Raw genomic sequence first — 17,602 nt, 5'->3', positions numbered from 1 at the left:
TTTATATTAAATCTTTTCACTTAATTATGTGTTAAAATATACAGGATGTACCAAATTTCTTAGAATAAAATCACAAGCTGAAAGAGCAGGAAAAGAGAATTTAATCAGATTCTTTTGCTGACTCTGCACCTTGCTTGACTGTTGCTGGTGTTTGGGAGACTGGATCTGGTAATTTACAATATTCTCTTCTCCCCAGCTCTTTAGCCTTACAGAAATAATAATAACAAATCCTTTATTTAGAGAAATAAGATAAATTAAGTTGCTTCCACTGCTGTGTCCCTATACTTTGCAGAAAGCATTTTAATTATTACAAGATCTGACTTCCTTTTTGTCCTATATTCTGGACAAAAATTCAACTTTTACAAATTGAAAATCAATAATTAGAAGATAGTGATATCCAGCTTCTGTTTCTTTCTGTGAGAGTGGTTTCCCTCTATTTTTTCTATTTTGATTAGTTTTGAAGGGTCTGAAAAATGTGGAGGGATAAAAAGAAATTCTTGGCAATTTCTTAGTGATGTAAACTTTCCCTGAACCATTGTAGTGCTTTGCATAGGAAAAGGACTTTTCAACCTGCCTTTCTGTTAATCTTTCTTCATGTTCAATTTTAGCTCCAGTCTAGCTTCTGTAGTTAAATATTCTGTTGGTTTTGTATTTTTCTTTTACATCTCTTGAAACCCAGTATTTGTCATCTGGGTTTTGCATTTGGTTCATAACTGATGATATTTCTGCTACACTTCAATATAATTTGGTGTCTAGTGGAGCCAGAATCGCTTTCCCTGAATTTTGGGTTTTTTAAATCATGCTAGCCATAAGTTATGGCTGGGTGCTATCATTTCCAATATTTTTCCTAAAAATTGCTGATTTGTTACAGATACAGAATGACAAAACTTCCCAGATTGGTCTGTCTTTCCAGACTTCTAGCTTTATACTATTTCATGTAACAGTCTGTTGTGTGGTGTAATGCCTTTATTAGGACTAATGTAATTTTCTTTTAACTATTTTTTGCTCTTCAGTCTTTAAGTCTGTTTGGCAGCCTTGTTATACCCTTTTGGAACTTGAGTCATATCTCTAAATCTGCCATATTTTGTCCAGTGGAGATAAACCTGGTTTTGACCCTCTATTCATGATGATCTTTAAGGCAGGTACGTTAGTCGCTCCGTGGAGCAGCCTTCAGGAGCAATTCCCATGCCCTGCCTAAGCCCCCAGCCGCCAGTGCTGACTGCAGAGCAGCAGGTGAGGCCTAGCTGGGTTGGTAGCGAGCGCTCTGTAGGGCTCCCTGTAGCTCTGCCTAGCTGCGACAGTAGACTTGCCTGCGCCGCTTGCATTGTAGCTGTGTGCGATTCCTCTTCCTAAAATAGCTTCCAAGCCTGTCATTGAACAGATAATTACTTTCTGTTTTTTGCTACAGACTCATTTGTTTTAGATTAATATTACATTTCTTACATTGACAAGGTCTTTCAGTATGTGATCCCATTAATCTTGCTGATTTGAATGTGTAAGAAAACAGTTTAGCAGTTATGGGGAGTGTGGGTAAGTAGTTACAGCTAGTCACTTAGCCCTTGAAATATCTGTGTATTGCAGAATGTTTCTCAATCAGCTGTTGCAGGCTGCAGCAAGAAGTATTTGGCATTATCAACACTTCTACCTTACCACAGTCTTTTAGAGCTTTCTGATAACAATAGTCTGCCTTCTGGGAGTTAACCTTTTCCTCTTTGTGGCACGCAATTACCCCGCATTCACACAGAGTATTAGGTATTACCTCCTGTGCACGTGGAGCCCGTGAAAGCATTTGCTGAAACAACTGGAGAGGACTTTGTAGATTTTTCTTCATGTTTGTCCTGAACATTTTTTACATTAGAGACAGGATTCCGTAGGCTTTGGTAGCACTTGCTAATTTGCAAGTCCCTTGTGCAAGGGAAAGCTTCACTTAAGGTTGATGTGCTGCCTGACAGCAGAGTAGTAACCAATTTAAATTTATCTACAACCTTCCTTTTCAGACTGATCACTTCTTGTTACTCATATACCAGTTGTAAATTTAAATATAAATATTGATATATTCTACAATTCTACAAAATATACCTGTTTCCCCCAAAAGGAATTTCTGCTGTAATTTTTTATAGCTATGAATTGCTTCTGCTTTTTGATGTCTGGCATTGACTTTCTTCTTAGGAAAACATAGAAAGACTGGAAGGGATGTAGCTATCAAAGTCATCGACAAGATGAGGTTTCCAACTAAACAGGAAAGTCAGCTTCGTAATGAAGTAGCCATTCTCCAGGTATAAAAGTATTTCTAGATCACATTGCAGTTTCTCAAATAAGTCATTAATAAGATTATTTGTAATGTGTGTAAGTGCTCTGAATTGATTTCTAAATCTGTTTGTGTGATTTCTGAATCTTTCTGTAAGAGGGAATCTTACAAGTGTGGGAATTTCTGAGTATTTGGTAGAGCAGATAACCTGGTGGTAGTATCTACTACCTGTAGGGGATCCACATGTACTTTGGTTACATGATGTCTCCCTCTGGTAGCAGAAAAATGTGTATGATTTTTGGCTCTCTTGTCACTACTGGCCTATTGATCTATGGATGTTATTCTTGTGTGTTCTGTACTCAAGCTACTGAGTGTGTTAAATATAAAATCACTTAGCATATTTAGTGTCAAACAAATTAGTCTTAATGATGATAGCTAGCATGTTTCATGGGTTCAAGCATGTATGTTTCAAGCTAGCTTTTTGCCTCAGGCATTTTATTTTTCATCTTTAACTCTCCACTTAAGTGCTTTTTGATTTGTAGTTCAACATATCTGCATAATTCAGAATATTTCATGCTGTTTACTGATGTACCTATACTACTTTATTTTAGAATTTGCACCACCCTGGGATTGTAAACCTGGAATGTATGTTTGAAACCCCAGAACGGGTCTTTGTTGTGATGGAGAAGCTGCATGGCGATATGCTAGAGATGATTCTTTCCAGTGAGAAAAGTCGGCTGCCAGAACGTATAACTAAGTTCATGGTCACGCAGGTTGGCATTCAGTCTCTGTTTCTTCAGAGGATAGGCTAGATTTGTCTTCCATAATCTGGGAATGGAGTTCAGAGAAGGGGCTTTCTGTATTGTTATTTTAGAGACACAGCACAGGTGCTGCATAGCTAATGGAAGTTGAATAAATACGGAAAGAATTTTGTATATTAATTTTTTGCCCTTCTTTCCTAAGATATAAAATTATGGACATCCAAAGATGCTTGTCAGAAAGCTTAGCATTCAGAAAGACCTAATATGTGGTCTTCAGGTTAAAAAGAAAAATAAAAACTGTCAGTTCCAAGTCTTGATACAGTGGCAAAAATAGTACTTGTACTGTATAAACAGGTTAACTCTTGAAGACTGTGCAGATAAAAGTTATTGTACTGCTTAGTGTGTGTGGCTTTTGATACTTAAGACATTTTCAGTCAGTTGACTGGTTTTGAAAATGTTTGTTCTTTTTTGTAGATACTTGTTGCTTTGAGGAATTTACATTTCAAGAATATTGTGCACTGTGATTTAAAACCAGAAAATGTACTACTAGCATCAGCAGAGCCATTCCCTCAAGTGAGTAAAGATTAAAAAAAATCTTTCTTCTTTCAACACTTTTCGTCATCCTTTGTTAAGGAAATATAGGCACTGCAGCTTAAAAAGTGATCCATCGTGGGATAGTTCAACTGACTTAGTCTAGAATAACTTGAAGTACATGTATTGCATTGTCTCTTTTAATTCCACCCCCTGGACTAGTAGATTTATCTTTGACAGTCTGTGTCAGGTTTTTCCCCTCAAACATGGATCCCATCTCACAACAAAGCTGTACAACAGCGTTTTCTTCCAAGGAGAATGAGAAGTACAACTTCTGCCAACACTCAGCAAGGCTGCAGAGACTGCCTCTATTTTTTCTGCTTGTGAATAGTGCATGGAAATCAGTATTCTGGATTAGTGAGGCCGTCAAATGTAACTTTCTGGAGTGATCTTCTGTGTGAACTCCAAAAATAGGTCCCTAATAGAGACAGCATAGTCCAGAGGAAAAGGCACTGGACTAGAAGTTTCAAAACCAGTCCTCATTTCTGCTCCAGTGCTGTTTGACCTTAGGAAATAACTGCTTCCCTGTTGTGCATCTCCTCTTCCTTCTGGCTGTTGTCTGTCACAAGAGCTTGCTTATAAGCTCTTGTGAAAAGGGCTGGCTCATTTGTCTTGCTTGGGGTTCTTCATTATCAATATGTGTGATATTACATTGTAATATAAACTAAATAGCTAATTTCTCTAAGACCAATGCTATTTAGCAATATTAATATTTACATACTGCCCACACTTACCCCAGTCAATTCTACCATAGATACCTCAGGTGGTATGGATATTGGGGAGGATGTGCAGAAATGAACGGCTACTAGGCTACATCAGGGAATTACTTCGGGTCCCATGAAGTTAATGTTATGTGGAGTGGATTCAGGAGAGCCACCTGGATGCTTTTAGTGCACTGCTTTCTCTTATACCCTGGGAGGGCTTGTTAACTTGGGTTTAGTGTTGGACTTGATGTGGACCTTGTGTCTGTGCAAGTGTCTGCTGTGTTCAAGATAAGAAGCTTTTCTCAGAACCATGAAGATTTGAGCATCAGTGCAGGCAACAGCTGTTAATGCCTTTTTTGCCTGGATGGTTCTGGGACTGTTCTGCCCAGAGCTAGCTGGGTCTGAGCTCTAGCAAAAATTCAGCTTGTAATTTCTGCGTAGATTTCCCTGGCACCTCTAGTTTCAGAAATATGGTTAAGAGGCATGTGAGCTGGCTAGAATTCATGCATCTTTTTCACTTGGGTTCTCTACTGTGCAAAGGTGCTGGTCTGCCTCTGAAAATGAGCTGGATCTGGAACAGAGTTTGCTATCTTTATTTGCTCAGTTGCGGCCATGTGTACAAACTGCCTCAGACCTGAGTCTGCACAAGGCCAGTTCAGATCTCTTTCTGAAGCATGGTTGATCCACAGTCTGCATAAGCCAGTCAGTTAAGGTTTTAAGTTGCGGTTTATGTCATGTTTTGTCCCAGTTTATTTAGTGCACACCAGATTTAAGTAATGGCAGAAACAGTATCTAGTACTACCCTGGTCTTGGGCAGTAGTGTACGTGGGAGATGAACCAGAGATTTCTCAGTTTTAAATATGCTTCTGTTGCAGGTGAAGCTCTGTGATTTTGGCTTTGCACGTATCATTGGTGAAAAATCTTTCAGGCGCTCTGTGGTGGGGACACCTGCTTATCTTGCCCCTGAAGTGCTCAGAAGTAAAGGTTACAACCGCTCTCTAGACATGTGGTCAGTAGGAGTTATTGTCTATGTGAGCCTTAGTGGTACATTCCCATTTAATGAAGATGAGGATATAAATGATCAGATTCAAAATGCAGCATTTATGTACCCACCAAATCCCTGGAAGGAAATCTCTAGTGAAGGTAAAGAAACAAATTTTCTCTATTACAATGTCTTTATCTGCATATAACTCATTAAAATACTTAAACCACAAGTTTGACTTGGACAGGAGTGTGAAAATTATTCATAGTTTGATTACAGTAGACTATGCCAACATGGATAAATATGAGCTGGCATGTATTTGTGAAACATAAATTGGCAGTTCTAGTATTTTGGATCATTTTCAGGGGAGGGAGAGTCAAGAGATTTAATAAGAAAAGTTGGTGTAATTGTATTTACCCCAGTCCTTACGTATGCAATTATTTTTCTGCTGTGATAAAAAGTTGGCTTAGTTCACTCCTCCAAAAATCCCGATGGAAAGTTAAATCTTGCATGAATATTTGCTGAACATTGATCTCTAAAAATGTGTTTGGTTTAAACTCAGATATAAATACAGAAGTGGATTCAAAATTGGATCCATAATTTTATTTTGTACCTTAAGTGAAGCTAAACCTGGATGTCAGATCTGAATGTCCAAGAAGTTTACAAGGTTATTCTTAGAACTCTGTAATACCAGCTGCTTTATTAGTAATGTATATCTGTGTGTTAATCATATATATGTGGAAGAACATACACAAAGTATATAGTGAAAGCACCTACATCATTTTGGAACACAGAATTATGCTCAAGTTGTTTAGGCGCTTCTGAAAATAACTAAAATCAGTAGGAAAAAAGTTAACAAGTAACATAGTAAAGCTCTCATTGTTTCCATTTAAGAAAAAAAAACTTACCTCATACCTGTTTTCTAGCCTTATTTAACGTGAGTAAAGCTAAATATAAAATTCAAGAGCTTGATTCAGTTTAATAGAGTTCAGTAGGACACACACACACACAAGTATATATACACGCATATTAAAAAAAACTTTCACTGTATGTGAATGATGGTATAAGTGATTGTTATTTAAACAAAGTAATTTATTTGTTCTGTTTCTTTGTCAGCTATTGATTTAATAAATAATTTGCTTCAAGTGAAGATGAGAAAACGTTTCAGTGTTGACAAGTCTCTTAGTCACCCATGGTTACAGGTAAAAACATCTGCCTTTTTTATTGTGCTTGTAAACTTCATGTTCTTTTTTGGGTGAATAAAGATTTTTGGATGAAATCCTTCAGAGGCTTACAAAAACTGTTACTATTTGTTAACAAACATCTGTGGAGGTTTGAGTATTTCTGTTTAACACTTTTAACAATATTTTATGCATTCTGGAATTCTGCCCATCTCTTAATGGCTGCTTTACTCAGGTGAAATTTTGTCCCCCCTCACCGTTACTTTTCTCACTTCCTGCCTGACACTACCATAAAGTTTTACCCTGCTGGCACCTGTCTTTCCTGAATGCTGCCAGTGATGAGTGCATGGAGTTCCACTGAAATGCAGTATAGATACAAATAGTGTTCAGTGCTCAAGTGGACACACAAGTGTGTGCTACAACTTGTAGTCATTTTAGAAGACTGTGGTTTGAAATGGAATTTATCTGATTGTTTGACTCAGGTTTTTTTCACAGTAGTTTCACAGTATTGCGTGTGTATATATGTGCATGCATGCAAATAAATTAGAAGACATTGAGGGGAAAATCCAATCTGAGTACAAACAAGAGTAGTATTTCATGTATGTATACATAAATTTGTAGTATAGCTTAGATATCTTTCTTGAGTTACAGAAAAGTTTTCATAAATTATAGTATCACTGCCTTAGACACTAGCCTGTTTCATTTTGAACTGTTCTGCATGGACATACTCTGTTTGATTTTGTAATATGTCCTGTTGATTGTATTTTCTGGTTATTTATATTAAAAGTAGAGACACATTGCTGAATTTCTCTTTGGGATTGTTGTGCTGCTGTTTCTTAAACTGCTGTCTTGAATCTTGTTTACTCCTTAGGATTATCAGACGTGGCTTGACCTCAGAGAATTTGAAACACGCATTGGAGAGCGTTACATTACCCATGAGAGTGATGATGCACGCTGGAAAGAACATGCTTATGAACACAACCTTGAGTACCCCCAGCATTTTATTATGGCTCCTAATCCAGACGACATGGAAGAAGATCCTTGATTTATTCATTACGCTAATTGCAGCAAAGAAGGGCACTCCAGACAAACTGAAGATAAGTTTTGGAACAACTGTTGCTCTTTTTGAGTGCTGTTCACATAATTCAGTATACAAAACTACAGAGGATACTGCATTGGCATGGGGATAGACTGTCACCTGGGAAGCTGTTCTCCATCTCTGACTTAAACTATCAGTAGTTACTGGACATTAGGATAAGTCCTGTTGGATAACATTTCACCAAGCTGTATGGCTACAAAGCCATGTGTACAGACTGAATGCTTTGTGTGAGGTTTTTCAAGTTTTTTTTTTTTTTTTTTTTTTTTTTTTGTAGTCTAAGCAATAAGAATTTTGTAATGGTTTCCTAATCCCTATTTACTAGGCCATAGAGAACTGTTTTCTGTTATTTAGATACATCTCCCGTTTACTAGACTGTGCATTGTGGAAAGAGATTGTAAAAGGAAATCAATGCAGAATACCTTGACTAATAGCAAAGCATGACGGCTTAGGATTGAATACAGCTTCACAGACGAAGGAATAATTTGCTGCTGTTGAGACAGTTAAATGTGTCTGTCTTTGCCCTAACTGAACTTTTTTCCAGATACCTGAAGAAAGAAAACCCCACAACTTCTTACATTCCTCTTGAAATGCTGGCTGACAATCTAAAGAGATGACAATCAAAGCTGTGCTAGTCCTTTATTTTGTTTCTTAAAATACAGCAATAACCCACGATACAATGTGTTGCTGTGCAAGGCTGGCACATGTATACACCAAAGGCATTTTGCCTTAAAACCATCCAAGTAATGTAGAGAGAGTACACGAGACTTTGATACTGCATATCCTTCCAGTCTGAAATAACTGTTCCTAGCAGAAGGATGTGGAAAAAAACAGGGTAAAATACATGCAGCTTTCTCCTGTTGTTTTGAATAATTAACTTAAAAAAAATTTTTTTTAAGGTTCCCTGGACTTATGTCAGTAGTTTATATCCTGCTAGCTTCTATCTTCACTCCTAAGTTTTGAGCAGAGTTACAGTGGCTATTAAATCACCAGTTGCACCAGGGCAGCTGAACTGTAGGAGAAAGAGCCTCTGCCTTCCAACTTTAACCTGCAGCCCCTCCTGCCCCCGTTTCTGTGCTCATGATTGTTGTTTATGAGCTGAATGAAGAGTCCAAAACCAACTCATAATTCAGGTTTTTTGCAGACATCTCAGCTGATATATTCCCAGCCACTTATTGGACTTGTGGCACAATAGAGTAGAAGCAGCAATTTTCTTTGGAAATGATTCTCTCAGAGGATAGCCTATCAGTTAAAAGTATGTGATATTTCAAGGAAATTTGAGGTCTTCTATGCTAAATGCAGATGGAAGTAAAAGGAAGCTATTTTTTCTTTTATTAAAAAAAAAAAAAGGAAAAGTAGTCTTTCCTTTTTTGTGGGGTAACAGCTTTGTGCTGCTGGGAGGTGCTGGATGGCTGTACATATCCCTGATGTGGTGCCAAGCTGCTTCACTGGAGCTTGGGTAAAAATACCTTTTTTAGTACTGATACAGGCTTGAGCTGCAAAGGCAGTGGGAGCCTTTGGGGTGTAGCTCCCATCTCCTACAAGTATTTTCTTTTTTTTGTATTTTTTTTAACTGTTGTTGAGGTAAGGAAGTAGTTGAGCAGACTGTTTCTAAGCTGTTAGATATTCATAAAATTTTACAAGATTGCTTCAAGGCTGGCAGCTACTTTCAGTTGCACAGTGAACTGGCAGTATAGTCAGTGGGAGCTGCAGAGGTATGTACCTAAGGGCAGGTCTGGGCCTTTGACCTACCTTTTCCTTTCCTGTTGCCTTTAATCTAACTGCTGCTGCATTCTGTAGGTATCTAAGTTGTAAAAAGTTGAACATGCAGGGCTGGAATCTGCACAAAACTTTCAGTGCAATCTGTATGACAGTTTTCTACAGCTACCAGTGCACAGAGCATTTCAGCCCTTCCTACCCTCCTGCATCCTCTCTCCTAGCACACTTTTTTTCTCAGGTTTGTGCAAGGGACTTGCCTGATGGCAGTCCATGCCACTCCTGCACTGAGGGTCATTCTCTCCTTTTTACGCTGTCAAAACAGTGTAAAAGAATTTAGAAGGGGCAGAATTTGTCCCTTAACTTTGCCATCCCCTTAAGGCAAGGTTTCAGGATTGATTCTTCTCTGAGAGAGGCACTATTTTTGTAACTTTGGAACCAGAATGATCACCTCTGAAATTGGTGGGCTAGCTAAGTGTTCGCCCAGGTCTGGTAAGGGAAGCAGCGCTTTTTTTCTAACTTCCACCAATCAAGTGACCAAACTTCAGTGAAGCCATTGCTATCTTTCATCCCAACTGTAATAATGTAGGTATGTTCTGCTTTTAAACTTCAGATTTTTTACTGGAGCTGTCATTTCAGGTTTTTCTGCTTTTCTTTAAGGGAAAAAAAACAGCTCAGTTTGAAAAGCACAACAGGGATAAGGAAGGGGAAAGATGGGACAATAGTGAAGTAAAAGACTCCTGTCTGGAGTCTGTCCCCCTAAAGTCTGCTCTGCTCCAGAAAATTAAACAATGAGCTATTTATTGTTCTCAAGTTTTATTTAAAAAACAAACAAACAGAAACCACACACAACACACAACTTTGGAGTAGATTGCCTGACAATACATGCAGACTTATGGGGCCAGATGATAGAAGCCACAAGCTAATAGTTGAAGAACCAAAAAATCAGACATATATTAGAAATAAACTTATTTCACTGAATAGTAAAAATAGCTGACTTCTTTATTCCCTTTTTTCTACCTTTACTGCAAACTTTGACAGCAGTAAGATACATTGTTTAATATCCTTACCCCTAGATGAATTAAGTTGCATTCATTCAAGAAATAGTACTACGATGACGCTAGAAAAAAGCTCATGTAAAATTTATAGCCTCAAAAGGACAGTTAAGTACTTTTATATTTTTGTACATCCCAGTTTTTGTAAATACCCTCTCTGATAAGCTTGAAAATAAAATTTATTTCCCTATCAGACTTGTCCTTTTTTATCTGCATGGATTTCTCTCCCACTTCAAATGTTCCTAAAAATTGTTTCTTGGTACTTCCTCATTTGTGCATGTCATTAGTATGAACTCAGCTGTGGGAATTTCATATTAGCAGCTGCTTTGTAACTAGTAACTCTTTGCACAATTACCACTACACTCTTCATAAAAGATATCTTCAAGGGTATCAATGAATATTGTGTTTTGTACAAGGATCACAGCTTGAGTATATTTAAAGCATCATAGCATGTGTTTGCCATTGACAGGGGAAGAACTGCTTTAACTTGATTCCACTGGTGAATCCTTTTCTCAGGTCTATAGCAAGACCTCTGAAACTCGTTGTTCACTCTCTGTTCTGCATCCACTTGTTTCTGTAGGTGCAGTTCTTGGTTTCTACACACAGGTTTGAGTAGGTCCATAAATAGATTGTGTGTTGCACCAGCTTTACTGATTTAGCTCTCCCCACAAAAGCGTGCCTAGACTCTAAAGTGTGGACTGTCTTGAGAAAACCGCCTGGAGAAAAAGTGTGACATTTCATGTACTTTCAGTTCAAAGACAGCTCATAAGTTGTGTAACTCCTTACTGCATATCTAGTTATTTGCTGTGTACATTATTGCAAAACATAGTATGTGAAACCATGAAATGCACAGGATTCGATTCAGTTTCCTTTGATTATTTTAATAAGTTGCTACTGAAAGCTTCCACTACTAGGCATTTTGGTATAGTATTTGAACTTACTTCAGTAAAAGTTCACCAAATCCAGCAACAGGGACTAGGGGAGCTCTTGACTGGGGATTATCTTTCTTGTCAGGATGTGTAAGTCTGTGATGAGGCAGCAGGGCAAAAAAATTAAAACAATCTCCCATTTTCTTGGGATTCATTAGCATATCATAGCTGTGAAGTAACTGCTCCTGTGTTGCTGTGTCCTGTGAATTCTGCAGGAGCACCTAAAAAGAAAACAGAGAATGCATGTTGTAGCCTTCCCTGCTTTTACAAATTCCCTCACACCTGCAATCTCTTATTGCATCTTTTTATTTACACCAGTTTAACAGGAAAATGATGTGCAGTAGACCTGGTGAGGTCCCTGCTGGACCTCATACATCAATGCATGTTGCAAACTTTTGCATGGAATACTCTTGAATATAATACAATCAGTTTACTTTAAGAGATCCAGAGTAACTAATGTCTAAGAGAAGCAAACACTTTGCTATCTCAGACCAATGTGGTGTTTTGAACAAGTTTGTATAAAGTCAGATTTTTAAATGAAGCTGTCTTGCTGCTCCCAAGTATCACTCATGGATTAGAAGTGTTTTTTGTACCTGTAAACACTATCATTACCTGCAGCCGGAGGTCAATGCCCATGTTTTTTAAAAATTCCCGTTGTTTTATGGGGCCTAATGTGGCTGTTCTTCCCTGCGTCATCTTCCGAAGGTAGCTGAAATCAACATCTGCTGTCAGGTCTGCTGTACCTGGAGCTTTCAGCACATCATGAAGTTTGTGATTCTGGAAACCCTGAAAAATTAAATTGGAAGATGGCACTCTGCTGTACTCCTGGCTACCATAGCTGGGTCTAGCAAAGACTAAATTGCAGGCAGGGGAGGGGTAAAGTCAGGCGTAATAGCAAATTACACTTTAAAAGTCTGAGATAAATGTAGAAAGGGCTCAGATTAAGCAGTACCATAGGTGTTTGTCAGATAGAAAGATTAAATGAGAACCCAATTATTCAGAGTCTTATGGTTGCAGCATAATACACTTTTTTACTATTATGTTCACTTAAGACCTTTCTCTTGCAGGACCTTTTTTTTATTATTAATGATGAAAGTAAGAATTGGAGGATAACAGTGCTTTAGGTGTACACCTTACCCTGAAAGTGTCAGTTTTGGTTCCATCATGACCATAATCAGCAATCAGAGCAGCCCCACCACCTTTTTCTAGACGACTGGCAAGTCTCTGAATGAGGACACCAGCCTCAGGACATACTTCCACATGATCTCTTGTTTCTTCAGGCTAGTGCAGAATTCAAAAATCAAAATACCAGTATGAGCAAACAAGTTTGGGGCAGGAGTTCTTTATACTTACTTTATTTCTTGGGCATACTGTCACTTTATTTGGGTACAGAGGCCCACAAGTGTGTTCTACACTACCTACAGATGGAGATAGTTTCTGCTAATGGTCATTTTCAGCTAATGTTTTCTAATCAAGTCCCGATTCCCTTCATCTCTTGTACAAGCTAGAGTTGACTGAAATGAAGAGAATTTTTTTGTAAGGAGAATACAAGCCTCAGCCAGGAACTGCCTTACTACAGTACTAAAACCAAGAATGAAAATAGTGCTTCAAAAATGCTTCAAAAGTTTCTGTTCCCCCTGCCCAAAAGGCCTTTCTGTGTGAAACTCTTTAAAGTTGGTTTTAATCCCAACTGTTTCATTTTGTAACTTTAAAAATCCAGTGAACTCTGGAAAAAAATCCATATTAAACACTTGCCATTAAAGATCAATATAGCATACCTAGCCTAACTTAGCAGAATACATTCATGGGAGGTTGAGGACCACTGTCAAGATGGTGATCTCATGATGATGAGAAGCAGAACTGTCCCTATCACTTTTTATAAGTCATTGTCACTTGCTGCCTCAGTTTACTGTCTAAAGTGTTTTGTCTGTTTAAGCCCTTATTTTGCAAATTTTGAGGTACCCACTTATTTTTGTGCTATGTTCACAAGATTAAATGCTAATGGAAGTTGCTGCACAACAAAAACCATAAGCTGTATTTGCTCACTAATAACTTCTGAAAGCCCTCCCCTTCCTGCCGAAGTAACTGAGAGGCAATAAATGTACCTGAAAAAGTCAGTAATGATCTAAGTATTAACTTTGGTAGTTATGACTTTACCTGAATAAAGTTTTCTGTCGCAGGGGTGCTGGATGGTGCCAGGACAAACCGCAGCTGGTCAGGAACTTCTGGATCTATATCAACCAACACTTCACGCCAGCCTTTTTCTGTTCTCTGTTTAATGAACCCAGAGTACTGATTTTCTGTTCTAATGAGGACACAATATCTTGTTTATTTGATTCAGCTAATGTGTCAAACAGACCAGCACATTTTCCACAGAAATGTTAAGAACATAATATGCTATTAACAACAATTATCCATTCCTATTTAATTCCAGTAACTCCCTTGATAAAAGCTTGGGCTAAAGCCTGACCTGTAGAGTCAACAAATAGATTTAATTATACTTAAAAGAAATAAATGATACTACAGAGAAAATGCTGCCTCTTCTACTGACAGTACCTCAGCCTAGTGCAATGTTTAACCTACCAAAGAAGTTATTCCTGGATCTACCAATGATTTTGATAAACTAATTATCAAATTGAAGTTGAAAGTGTTTCTTCTACAACCAAACTAGCTTTTGTTTTGCTATTGCCATTGTTTTGCTATACCGTTTAAATGAAAGACCTTCAGAGCTCAGATTGTCTTCAATGTTATTTTATGTATCACTAGTAACAAAATTAAATTCTTATTAATGTAGCATAAATAATAATAAAAAACAAACTTAGGAAACCTATCTAAGCAAAATAAAATCTTTTACTACAAGCTTTTCCATTCATGAACACTTACTAATTTTACAATTATCAGCTGAATTAAGCCTTGTTTTGCCCAGGTTCAGTTAGAAATATTCTACCGCCATAGTCAATGGACATGTCTGATTTGGCAGCATAATTCTCTTCCTTAAAGAGGCAAGGCCTTTAACTAGATGATCACATTTACAGTTATCTTCTTGCTATACCTGAAACTTATGTATGGGCAGGGCATCAAAAAACTCATGCGCTAAATAAAAGCTGTAACCTGTGGAAAGGGAAAAAAAGAATAAATTAAATTTTTTTTTCAACATAGTGCTTTCATAGCAGCTTCCAGTTAAAAGAAAAAAGTGTTTTTTAATGAATTTTAATTAATTAAGCTAGTTAATGTCACTATGAAATAGTTATCATTATTTCCCGCTTGAAAACATCAAAGACAACATTTCCACAGCCAATGCATTGTTTTTAGGATTTCTGAATTCCTGTACTAATGTTAAGGCAACAAAGCCTATAAATGGTTACGCATGCAAAGAGCAGTTGAAGTATATGAAATTGGGTTACTATTCCAAAATGAAGACAGTCAGAACTGGTAGCCATTATAAGAATGAGTCAAGATTCTGCCTCAGGCTCACACAAGAAGTAGGAACTAATATGTATGTTGATTACTTTTCTAGCTATTATGAGGGCTAGCAAAGATGTCTTCCGTTGTTAAAAACTGCAAATGGAAGAGAGAAGTCATCACTGTAATAACAACTTCAAGTTCCCTACCTTGTGGTACATCTTGAATGTCTCTGTACCAGAAAATTGGAATTCCAGTCTTACTAATGCCTTTCATGTAAGCAGATTTGTCCTCAGGGTTTGGCTGCAGCTTCCCTCCTGTCAGCATCAGTGCTTGGATCTCACTGAGTGTGGGACTCACTTCTACCAGATGAATAGAAACATCACATTTACTAAGTAAAGAGGCAAGCTGATTGAAGACCTATAAACACAGATGAATTCCATTAGGCACAGTCACATGTTGTATACATTAAAGGGTTAAGAATGAAAAATAGGGAAATTGTCTCCTTTATATTCAAGATTAGAGATGTAGTTGGCTTTCACTTAGCAAAATCCTCTCAATGCTCCTCCAGAAGAAAGCAGAAATTCCTAATTCAGTTTTAATAAAAGCTGCTAAGCTTCTTCTAGACAAATTGGCAAACTAGACCACGCACTATGTAGTAGTAAGGACAGCAACACCACATGCTTACTTAGAATGGTAATAGTCTTAAAGAAAGTAGCTCCTCTAACACTAAACCTTCTGCAGGCATTAGGAGATCAGTGGTTCAGTTTTCCCAAACACTGTAAATGAAAGTACTCAATATTATATATTTCACTGTGCTTAGTACAATTCTTTTTCATTAACATATATAAATACAATAAAACTTCTTCTGAGGTCCTGAATCCCATTAGCAATCTGCTTTAGAAATGGTAATGTTTTAATTAATATATACCTATGTGAGAGTGATGGAGCAGAAAGGGTTAATTCAGAAGCAATAAGCCTGTGAAATCCCCAAAGAAAACTACAAGTTCACTTCTGTACTATTCTCCTCCTCCTCCTGCTCGCACTAAGGCCTCCCAGTTACATATAGCAGCACCCTCTTAAACGATTTTCCAGTTTGAATAATATTTTCTTATAAATAAATAATTTGTAATGGAATATTCCTGCCTTCCCTTTCTATTAAGTTTTATTTGGAGCTTTATATGTGTGTGTATGCAAAGCACACAAACACTGGCCCACGTTCTACTCTCAACTCAGAGACCCAGTCTCTTCATTGAAGTAGAAGAAGCAAGCATATATTTTAATTAGAATCTAAGCTGCAAGTCTACTAAGTGAAATGATTTGGTTACTAAGGAAGATTTAAACTCTATAGAACAATCTCATTCTTTATTTCAGGTTTCAGTGTCTCTGGGGAATAAAGCCAGAAATAGAAAGAATATTAATTTTTTTTTAACCTACCCGTAATATATCATCAGTAAGGGTGCCCCTCCCTGGGCCCAGTTCCACCAGCTGGAATGCCTTAGGTTTGCCAGTGGCTATCCATTCGCTAATGTACCATATTCCTATTAACTGACAGAGAGAAATAATGCAAATAAGAAATAAAACTTTACAGTTTGCAGGAAGTGACACTTGCCTTTTGCCTGATAATAACTAAAATATTATGCAATGGTCTCTCTCAAAATTTTAATGCAGGATTCTGTGACAAGAAATTATCACAATAGATAAAATTGTACCTATTCTCTTTAAGTATTAAAATCAGTGATTATTTGCTGTCAAGCCAGCAGAAGCAGCTCACCATCTGGCAAATGAGTTGGACTTTTTTCTGTGTGGTACATCAGAAGGATTTTAGCTAAGACCAAAATTAAGGTCACTACCCGATTACATATGTAACAACTGTCCTTGATGGCAATACATTTACCAATGTGTCACCAAGAACAGAACTTAGCCCATCTTCACTATTGGAAATGACGCACAACCCAGAATTAACCGCACTGATTTTTTAGATTTTGAATAGAGAAGTTACAGAGTTTGAATAGAAAAATAAGGGAAGATATATATATTTACTTATAAACAAGTTCTATACGAAAATGAATAACACTCAGTATATACGATGTCCCTAACCGTAAAACAAACAAACAAACTCTTCAATCTCCTCCCCCCCCCCCCAAACCACCCCTTTTCTTCTCTCTGAAAGTAAAACTCCTTTCCAGCATAAGAGCTGCCAGCCCGCGCCGTTCCCGGTCGTCGTTGAAGGCAGCGGCCCGGCGCAGCCTGACGAGGGCAGACGCCGCCGCCGGCCGGTGGGAGGCCGCGGCCGCGGTCGCGCGTTACCTCCCCGAAGACCTGGCTGATCTCGGGCGAAGTGACGAAGTCCCCGCTCTCGCCGACGCCGCCGCGGCGGGTGTAGTAGCCCTGCGGAAAGGACGGGGGAGGGGGGGAAGGGGGGTCAGGCCCGGGCCGCTCCCCGCCGACGGCCGCGCACGGCCGCCGCGGCTGCCCCCCCCCCGGCCCGCCCGCACCTGGCCGGGGTTGGTGAGCGCCTCCCGCATGTACTCGGCCACCGTGACCGGACCGGTCGCCCGCAGCTTGAAGAGCAGGTGCCGCAGCAGGGCGCCGTCCCGCTCGCTCCCCGCCGCCGCCTCGCCCCTCGCGCCCGAGCAGGGCCGCGCCGCCGCCGCGGGGAGGGGTGGGGCCCCCGGGGCGCGGCCGTTGCCGTTACCGTGGGGCCGCGGGGGGGGGCGGCGCGCGGCGGCCAAGGCCGCGGCCAGGAGCGCGCGGCGCGCGGGCGGCGGCGCCATGGCAGCGCCGCAGAGAGCCCCGGCCTCCGCCGCGGGTCCTGGCCGCTCCACGCCGCCTCCCCCGGCCTGAGGGCGGGCCGAGGCGAAGCTGTGGCGGGAGCGCAGGGCCGAAGAAACGAGCTGCACCGAATCCGTTTGCTTCAAGGAGCTCCGCGCCCTC

The 17,602-nt window shown here is 39.3% G+C and overlaps 2 protein-coding genes across 6 annotated transcripts in view; one reads left to right on the top strand and one right to left on the bottom strand.

The window, feature by feature from the left end:
• Positions 1-10,524, top strand: part of PRKD3 (protein kinase D3) — a 54,990-nt gene extending 44,466 nt beyond the window's left edge. For all 5 annotated transcript variants that reach the window (XM_067293296.1, XM_067293297.1, XM_067293299.1 and 2 more), the window contains 6 exons: positions 2,170-2,276; positions 2,860-3,021; positions 3,484-3,582; positions 5,180-5,447; positions 6,403-6,488; positions 7,339-10,524. In XM_067293296.1, coding sequence (XP_067149397.1) covers positions 2,170-2,276; positions 2,860-3,021; positions 3,484-3,582; positions 5,180-5,447; positions 6,403-6,488; positions 7,339-7,512 — 896 coding nt within the window. In that variant the 3' untranslated portion in view covers positions 7,513-10,524. The remainder of the gene's footprint in view (positions 1-2,169; positions 2,277-2,859; positions 3,022-3,483; positions 3,583-5,179; positions 5,448-6,402; positions 6,489-7,338) is intronic.
• A 670-nt stretch (positions 10,525-11,194) lies between these two features.
• Positions 11,195-17,442, bottom strand: NDUFAF7 (NADH:ubiquinone oxidoreductase complex assembly factor 7). Its single transcript, XM_067293300.1, has 9 exons — positions 17,164-17,442; positions 16,976-17,056; positions 16,103-16,213; positions 14,875-15,085; positions 14,316-14,374; positions 13,421-13,534; positions 12,401-12,544; positions 11,876-12,049; positions 11,195-11,484 (listed from the first exon to the last, which is right to left on the bottom strand). Exons 1-9 carry the CDS (start codon positions 17,440-17,442, stop codon positions 11,272-11,274), a joined length of 1,386 nt encoding a protein of 461 aa, XP_067149401.1. The 3' UTR covers positions 11,195-11,271.
• Between the last annotated feature and the right edge of the window lie 160 nt (positions 17,443-17,602).

Source organism: Apteryx mantelli, chromosome 3, assembly GCF_036417845.1.
Source record: "Apteryx mantelli isolate bAptMan1 chromosome 3, bAptMan1.hap1, whole genome shotgun sequence".
NCBI lineage: Eukaryota > Metazoa > Chordata > Aves > Apterygiformes > Apterygidae > Apteryx > Apteryx mantelli.
The sequence above is the reverse complement of the archived record's forward strand: the minus strand, read 5'-3'. Positions and strand labels throughout refer to the sequence as shown.

Coding starts and splice junctions, on each gene's coding strand:
- NDUFAF7 (XM_067293300.1), bottom strand. CDS start 17,442: ATGGCGCCGCCGCCCGCGCGCCGCGCGCTCCTGGCCGCGGCCTTGGCC. Junction 13,535..14,315: donor TGCCCATACATAAGTTTCAG/GTATAGCAAGAA, acceptor TTCATTAAACAG/AGAACAGAAAAAGGCTGGCG. Junction 12,545..13,420: donor CGACAGAAAACTTTATTCAG/GTAAAGTCATAA, acceptor ATTCTGCACTAG/CCTGAAGAAACAAGAGATCA.